The sequence below is a fragment of the Protobothrops mucrosquamatus genome, unplaced genomic scaffold, assembly GCF_001527695.2.
Source record: "Protobothrops mucrosquamatus isolate PMUCROS unplaced genomic scaffold, P.Mucros_1.0 scaffold194, whole genome shotgun sequence".
Taxonomy (NCBI): domain Eukaryota; kingdom Metazoa; phylum Chordata; class Lepidosauria; order Squamata; family Viperidae; genus Protobothrops; species Protobothrops mucrosquamatus.
In genome coordinates this window covers 519,955-529,251 of record NW_015386550.1, presented here as the reverse complement: position 1 = coordinate 529,251, position 9,297 = coordinate 519,955, and the positions used below count along the sequence as shown (strand labels likewise).

Here is a 9,297-nt window from a genome sequence, read left to right as displayed (position 1 = left end):
TCCCTCTCGCAGTTACTACTATTGAGCAAGGTACCCCCTATACTATACCTGTACATTTGGTTTTTCTTGCCTAAATGTAGAACCTTACTTTTTCAAGTCTAAGTGCTATTGCTATAAGCCCCACCCCCAAAATAAGCCCCAGTTAAGATCATCAGCCAGAGGACGCATTTAGTACCATATTTCCCTGAAAATAAGACCTAACCAAAAAATAAGCTCTAATGCATCTTTTGGAGCAAAAATTAATATAACACCCAGTCTTATTTTTGGGGAAATACGATATATATTACCCCAGCAGATAATAGGGCAACCAATACAGCCAATCAAACAAACTGAATATATGGGGATGTATTTAAGTTGAAGATATTCTAATTACATCTCAATTAATTATAAATTCTAAATAATTTTTTAAATCAAAACAAACTTGATTTGTTTGGTTTATTTGACCCAGCTGGGTTTTATTTAAGGCAGCCATGTTTAAAATATTAAAGTAAATTGTAGTCTTGTCAAAAGGAAACAAATGCAGGATTATGTATCCAGTTCCAACTGAATTTTAAAAATGGTCTTTGAACATTGTAATCCAGGTTGCTAAAAAAAAATATAAAGCTTGGCTATTCAAAAAGACTGGCATGGAAAACCTATACAAGCAGCAACAATATTTGTACTACCAGAAACTGAATATCCTTATACAAGATTATTTCATCTTCTTTACACAGCCTAAGATTCACTGAAAGAAGGCATAAAATTACTATGATAGAAAAGAAACAATTAAATAGATCTAAGGTAGTTTTTTTCACTCTATGTACAATTTCTTTATGAATTATCTCATTCTACCAAATAATTCCTTTCCTTTATCATGTTTAAAAAAACAGTTTATACAAGCACCTTCAAATTGGGATCAGAAAGTCATTACAGAGATTCTGGATTCCTGGAAAAAGTAGTTTGCCAAAGCAAATCATTTTATAACAATATCATGATGTTAACTAATACCAAATAATGAGAAAACTTTGTATTCACCACCATTATCCCTTCCTCATAGATATTCCCACCCTCTTCTGTAAGTTTGCAACCCCTGACTGGCAATGCTTTTTCTTTCTTGAGAATATAATCATAGCCTGAGTTTATACATTTCATCAATCCATTGTATTCTCTAACCATGGTTTGTTATACAAGCCACAATGACACACCACATTGCTAAAATCACACTTTACAAACTGTAATGGTTGAATTCCCAAAATATATTCTGCCAAAACCTTGTCAATCTAAGCATGGCTTAGTGGAACGTGAGAATCTAGTCACCATTGGAAAATATTTCAAAAATAATCTGGCTCATCTGAACTCCTAATGCAAGAAATCTATCTGTAGAAAAGCCCAGCAGGTAAACATCCAATCTTTTTTAACACCAAATAAAGATTGGTTTCCACAGTATGCATTATTAGAAAGCTTCTCTACGTTTTCCAAATTACGGATTCCCTCTCTTCCTCCCTCCCCACTATCTATATGGTAACTCTTCAAATCAATGAATATGACTATCATGTTGCGTCTTACTCATCTCTTCTGAATACCATAATCAACTTCTCCAAACATGCTGAATTACTTCAAAGCTTTCCCTTCTCATTTCTATCACCCTCTCTACCTCATTCCACTTTATAACTACCCAGATGCTTTTGTTGAAAATGATTACACAGAAAATGAAAATATTCTAAAAATATTTTACAGGCCACATAATTAAAAATAGAAGATTTCATGGAATTTGGTTAAAGGCTGTTTCAGAGCAATTATCTTCAGACGTACAGTTAATGCAAATTGACTGTAGTCCATAAACTCTAGGCTGTAATACAGTAGTAAATTATGCTTGTTATCTGTTTGTAATCAACCAGTTGCTTCACTTACTATCATTGATATCACAGAGCGTTGCAATTATAAAATTCCATTAGCAATACTCTTTCCAATATTCAGACACAGAGCTAGTTTTCCAGAATTCTTTAGAAAATAACAATTTTTCACAACTGATAACAAATGTGAAATGATCTTTCACACAACTTATCAATACTAGTACTTCAATTAAGTTTTGCTAGTCAGTGATGAAAAATAATGCAATCAAGAATTACAGGCTCAATGTTCAAACTCTTTCAAACAAGAATATGCAGTTTGTATGTTGTTTGTGAAAGCAAAAACGAGTCATCTATCAGAATGGAGGTACTCTGATTTAAACCATTCTGCACAATCTCAGTATAATTAAATCCAGAATATGAGCTGGCAGTTGCAACTGAGCTTATTTCCAAGGAATCATTCAACCTTTAAGGATACAGATTCTCCTATGGTCTTAATACAAAAGTAAATCCCATTTAAACTTTAAGAAAAAATAAAAATTGCTAAAATTGATAGCACTACAAAGCAGTTAGTTTCGCTACCCCCTAATCCCAGGCTACTGAAATGTGGCTGAAGTTCCCTTCAACCCGTTGTGAGAGAGACGCCCCCAACAACCATGCAGGTGCTGGAATGAGGTTAAAAGGCCACACATTGCAGTGAGAGAGCAAAAGAGCAGACAAGAGAAGAGCTGTGCTGGACGTGGTAAGCAGAGCAGAAGGACGCCATGAAAAAACTTCTGCTACACACAGTAAATACCTTTGGCTGGACTTTCTTTGAGCTCTCAGTCTTTTTTTCCTGCCAAAAATTCACAGAGAAGATACAATGTTTGAGAAGCAGTCAGACTGAACTTGGGCACTTATCAACTGTAAATGCCATGATAGCAAAGATGGGTTGTATAATTAGAAAGCTGAATACCGTGGAATAAAGTGCTTTAAAAAAAAAAAAGAACATAAAGGAAAAATTGCACACAAGGGATCTGATAACCTATCAATATCTGCTTAGCCAATTTCATTTCAAAAATCATTCCCTCCCCCCCACAGGAAGCAGGGCTTTTCCATGTGACTGGTTGGCCCCTCTAATCCAGAGCCTGTATTTTGTATAAAGCCCATCCATTCCTAAATGGCAATTACTACATTAGAGCAAAACTGCTAATTGACAAGGAGTGTAAAGATCCATGAAGTATTATTCCTATTTATTTAAGGTGTATATTACAGGCTCCGTGAATTAAGTTATTAAACTTCCCACCATTCCTTTCTCCAAACAAAGCCAAACAGCCAATGAATGTTATGCCTTGTTATGCCAAGGCAATCACTTTGCCATAGTTTGGTGGCTCCTGATTAAATCCAAACCAGATAAATTCTCTTATCCTAAAGCAGAAACAGGCCAGGATATTGATAGATTCCTGAGGATCCTGAAATGGATCTGCAAGGATTTCTGATTTTCCAATTGGTTGACAGCAACAATAAAGCTTTCTCTCCCCTTCTCCTCTTTTTTTTTTTGTTAAATATGTGAAATAAAGTTATAAAGTTTGGAAAACAGAAATGTTTGATTTTGACATGCATATTTCCTGGCTAACAGTGCTGGGGTGTATGTGTCTTGTTTCTTTTCCATCTCCTGATTTTTATTACACCTTCTTGATGAAGAATGATGGAGGAGTTGACGTTTTTGCCATTTTGGTCAATTCTACCCTGGCTAATCTTGAAAGACTAAACCAGAATGTAAGCTGGTTGTCACTTGGATAGGAGACCACCAAGAAATCTCAGAGTTGTGGACTTGGACAAGAAAGTAAAATGAATCCTGGATTAAGTAATGGCAAACCACTTTGATCTTTTTTGCTAAGAAAACTACATAGTTATATCATCAGCATGCATTAAACTTGGGGAAAAATATTATTCAGTAGTTGATATTAGTTCTTCATAGACTAATGCAGCAGGGATTACTTTTTATGAATTGCCATGTATAAAAGATAGTAAGATTAGTCTGAGAAGTGAAAGGAAATTTCTTTGATAGGCAAACACATAGCCATATTCCACTATTTCCTACCTAATCAATTTGATGAACCTCAATGTTGTAATAAATACAATAAGAAAAGTTTGTCATTCCAAGGGAAAGAGTGGTGCTAATAGAGTAACAGAGTTGCCAACCCTTCTTTTCACTAGACTAGACATACCCAATTCTTGAAGCCGTTCTTCATATGTTTTAGCCTCCAGTCCCCTAAATATCTTTGTTGCTCTTTTCTGCACTCTTTATAGAGTCTCAACTTCTTTTTTATATCATGGAGACCAAAACTGGATGCAGTATTCAAAGTGTGATCTTACCAAGGCATTATAAAGTGATATTAATCAGTAGGATTTTACAATCTAAATCACTTTAGAATCTTGATGTATTTTCTTTGATGTATACCAAAACTAGAAAGCGATTCTGCAATTGTAGTTAAGCTTCCTTCTTACCAGAACCACCTGAAGAAATAGGTAGTAATCATCTGAATCTAGTTCACATTTCTTCATTTGTTTTATCATCGGAACTGATGCAACAATCTATTTTACTAGAGTTCAAATAGCTACAGAACGGCAGAGGCTTTATCTATTGGATACACAATGCTTCCCAGCCTTTTCCTGTATTCTCCTGATGCACCAGACAATGTTTCTCATAACTTTTTACCCAATAAAAAGAGGATATTGGCAAAGGACTGTGACCAACAGCTTATCTGAAGAACCTAATACAGCAGATGTACATATCTACCAATAGTGTCTATCAGAATTTACAATCAATGCTCAGGGATGCCTTTTCTCTTTCTGTTTCTTATGTTTCTACTGTTCTGACCTTTTTAAAATTGGTACTAGTTTGGCATGGTCAATAAATGCATACTTGGCTGCCAATCCTGATCTCTTCTGGTAACAAGTCCATGTAAAATATTCCTGCTTCTGTATTCTAAATGTCATGGAAGCCAATGACAAGCACTTGCTATAGTGCTGCTATTAATGGATACGAGACTTGTCATGTGCTAAAAATAGGGTCTATATTTGATGAGCAGCAAAAGCTCAGTGAGATGGTACATCCATATCTACCCAACATACTTCAGTCTGGAAGTAGGGGATCACATAATAGAAGGCATCTTCCATTCCTGCATTTATGAAACCAATACATACATTAAGGAGAAAGCTACACAGTCCTCTTTACCACATCAACATTTAGGTCTGAGGAATATTCAGTTTTGTGATCTCCTCCATCACTAATGAATTGTTAAACAGTACAACCCAAATACTTATTAGTCTAGTGAGAACTAGGTAAAAGTCAACAACAAAACTTCTCATTAAACTGTGACTGAAATATAAAAGTTCATAATTGCATGTTTAAAATAAGATATTAATTGCAAGACTAGGGTTGCTTGGCTTATATGAATATTGTAAAAGATTATGGTTATTTAATTGGGGAAGAAATGTCCCCAACAGAGAAAGTAACTTTAAATTCATAGAAACTTTCCAGGAAACAGAGAACTCTTTTACTAGTTTGGAGATGTGACAGGAGCAACTAGTTACTATTTATTAATAAGGCAGCACAAGATCAGGAACGCTAATAGATAAATTGATTAGTCTATAGGAGGACATAGAATATATTTATATGATATATGTTTGAGAGCAAGCAGTGGTCAGTCCTCAAAGATATCAAAAAGGCAAAATAAACAATTACTGTGTCAATGGTTATACTAACTAATATATTTGACAGATATGGTGGAATTTTAACCCCAGAGTTCCCAGCCAGCATGGCAATTTTGGGAGTTGCAGTTGAACTAGATTGGAGAATACTTGGTTTAATGGATTTTTGGATGCTGATTTTAAAATATGTCTTATTTCCACTAGCAGCAGAAACTCTGTGCAAACAAAAACGTAAGAGATTCTGAATTACCATTGTACTTTTTTCCTTAAACTTGGAAAAAACTTCCTTGATTAAAAAGGGAAATATCCTAAAGGGAATAAAATACATAGACTAGTAATTGCAGCTTGCCATCTGCAAGCCTAAGTGTGTTGATGAAAATAGCCTGTCTCCCAGTCTAGATCTAAAGAACACTGAGAGAACATTCACAGACTTAATGTTATCATACAAATATGTTAATGAATTCTTGCTGTTTTCAAAAAAACAGGAAATAAATGTAATATATTTTTAGATCTTTAGTAAACCTGGTTTTCTATATATGCTATGGTGATAAATTAATTTTAAAGAGTTCCAGAATTTTAAAGAGTTCCAGAACTTCTACAGAAAAGAAGAGAAGGGGGAAAAATGTAACTTTAACTTACGTTAACCATTTTTGTTGTATGTTACAGACCACATGTACTTACCATGAAAAGATTATATAAAATTGAAAAGACAAATATTGTCTTCTGTGATCAATAACAGCATCGACATCATTCATTATCAGAAAGATATCCCACTGGCAACAGAAAGATTATCTCCCCATCTCAACTCCCTGCAATATTGAATTGCTCCTTAATTGCCCAGTATAATGAAGCACAACCTTGAGGGCAAAAATCTGAACTCCCTTCAGCATGATAGTTAGGATATGCAAGATATTTCTCTTTCTCTACAACAAAAATGCCTGCTCAAGCTTCACAGATCCACTGCGTTTACACAGTAACTCACTTGCACACTCTGACAGATTCTTTTCAAAGGTGGAGACTTGCTGTTTGACCCATCTTGAACTAGTTCATCTCTTCCTAGATGCTTAACCACAATGCATCTTTCCAGAGAGTTACTCCTAAAGTAGAAGAAAGATGAATCCATGAACATGAATCACTTGAAGAAAATCTTGAATGTTCCTGATATTTTAGTTCAGTAAACAAGCTAAATTAAACAAGTAGGATAGTTTATATGGATAATAATAAACAGTAATATTTAAAGAAACTGTATGGTTCTACTACCAAATATTTGAATCATAGTTAAAGTTGTATCTAGTCCCATATTAAAGGGCAGAATTAGTGAATTTGAATGAAAGGTCTTTGTCCCCTTGAATGACCATTCACAGCTTCCAAATTGCCTTTGAGGGCTACCCTATGAAGTCAACCCATAACATGACAAGATCATTTGACTTTTACTGTCATTTCAAACTATTACTTTGGGAATACATTTTTACACACACATACCTATATATTTCCCCACACATGATGTAAGAAATTATGGAGAGGCTAGAAGGTAATTGAAGGGAAAATAGGGAGCTTATTACAAATGCCAATTCAACTCAGATTCCAAGAAACCTGGAAGAAGCATTCAAATCATTCCAAAAGACTCCCTTAATGAACTCACAATAAATGAGGTTGGAAATTCCTTTAGAAGTTTTCAAGTTTCTGCATTTACCCAAGGCTAGCATTAAAACTATCCTACTGAAATTTGTGCAATTCTTGCTTCCTTGATCTTCTATCTGGAATGCTAGGGTATTTTTAAAGCTACAATACATGCTTTTCTATTCATGCTTTTCTATTCATTAAAAAGAGTCTTTGAACTTACTTACTTAGCTTTACACTTCTGCAAGGCTTCATCAGCTATCTGCTTCAGGTTAATCAGCTTATCACCTCTATAAAAGGCATCTAAAACAACAAGTAAATCATTAAAGTGGCTCATCAGAACAGGCCAGGCCCTTGAAGGTTATCCATCATAAAGGAGGGACAGAATAGTTTAAAGTAAAAGAAGCAGAGAACAATGGATTTAAGGGAAAGGCCAATGCAGTAACAGCAGCAGTTTCTTCAAAATTCAGAGAACTTGAAAGGATCTGGGTTAGAGTTAGATTAGGGAACAATCAGAACAAACTGGATGACCTTTGTTATACCTTAGTTCTGGTAATGGCTTCCTCGTTATTTCATGACCAAATTAACAGAATAACAAAGTTGGAAAGGGTCTTAGAGGTCTTCTAGTCCAACCCCCTCCTCAAGCAGGAAACCCTATACCATTCCAGACAAGTGGCTGTCCAGTCTCTTCTTAAAAACCTCTTGAACAACTTGAACAACTTGAATAGCTGAATTTATTTTGTTACAAATTAAAACATAATGTTGCAGGATCCATTCTGAGTGGATCACCAGGACCAGAGGTTTAGTCTTCCAAGCTTTTGGACTCATGTCGGAGCCCATCCTCAGGGAACTTCTCTCTCTCCAGAATATGTGCACTGGGGTGTTCTATGCATAGTATTTTATGTGGTGCCTGGTTGTGTGTGGCTCTTAGTAAATTGGGGTGTTGTGTTGTAGCACAAGGAAACAACCACCAACGACTTAATAGCCAACCATCAACACCTCAATTAACAACTAAAAGCCACACACAAGTCACCACATAAAAGCCACAACAACCAGGCACCACATAAATACTACTGTATAGGACAGTGGTGGCGAACCTATAGCACGCGTGCCATAGGCGGCACTCAGAGCCCTCTCTGTGGGCATGCGTGCCATGCCCCAGAGATGGTGAGGGACTGGCCCCCGCCGCCCTGGCCCCGCCCAGCCAGTCTGCCATGACCACCGTGGCCATGCCCACCCAACACCCGGTGATAAATAAGTGGGTTTTGGGTTGCAGTTTGGGCACTGGGTCTCTAAAAGGTTCGCCATCACTGGTATAGGACAGCCCAGTGCACACATTCTGGAAAGAGAGAGAAGTTCCCTGAGGATGGGCTCCAGCATGAGTCCAAAAGCTTGGAAGACTAAACCTCTGGTCCTGGTGACTGACTCAAATTGGATCTTGCAACATTATCCTGGGACAGGTATATTTGCCTTCATTCATAAAACATAATGGTTCTAACAGTTAAATGAGGGTAGTTCTTACAAATCTGAAATCAATTTATTTTATTAGGGAAGGATCATCTAATAAAAAGCAATAATTGAGCAATCCAGGCTTTTCAAATGTAAGGCCTGCTTTTTTTACCAGAGCATTTTCCTGCTTTATGACAGCTAAGAAAATTGATTAACTTATTTTTAAAAATACTTTGGACATTAGACCATAGCAACAAAAGTTATAAACGGTTATAATTCTATTTTACCAGGATACTATGCTATATTGACAATAGATTGATCAAACATATTCCTGCGTGTTTTAACCAGGAAATAGATCTTTCCTTTATTTCAAAGATAAAGAGTATAAAGTTATCATTAATTATAAATCCAGTTAGGTTGTGCTGATTATATACAAATTATCTACAGGTTATCAAAAAGCTATTTACCTGCAGTTATGAGAAGCGAGCAGTTGGAATCTAGAATCCTCTCACTAAGAGATTCTGCTGAAAAACCTGCAAACTAAAATCATAATCACAAATATAACTACTGAACAGCAATAACCACAACAATGCCAATTTGAACTATGTTGAATAGGATTTCTGACTACAAGTAGGAATAATGCAGAAATAAATGTTTTTAGCTAATTAGTTAATAGATGATTGAAAACTGTTTCACAATCCAG

General features: G+C 35.8%; 1 protein-coding gene across 1 annotated transcript in view; it reads right to left on the bottom strand.

Annotated features, from left to right (window-relative positions):
* Positions 1-9,297, bottom strand: part of ACSS2 (acyl-CoA synthetase short chain family member 2) — a 56,132-nt gene that overhangs the window by 21,105 nt on the left and 25,730 nt on the right. The window contains exons 5-7 of the mRNA XM_015813782.1: positions 9,062-9,134; positions 7,373-7,448; positions 6,508-6,622 (exon numbers count right to left, since the gene is read on the bottom strand). Coding sequence (XP_015669268.1) covers positions 6,508-6,622; positions 7,373-7,448; positions 9,062-9,134 — 264 coding nt within the window. The remainder of the gene's footprint in view (positions 1-6,507; positions 6,623-7,372; positions 7,449-9,061; positions 9,135-9,297) is intronic.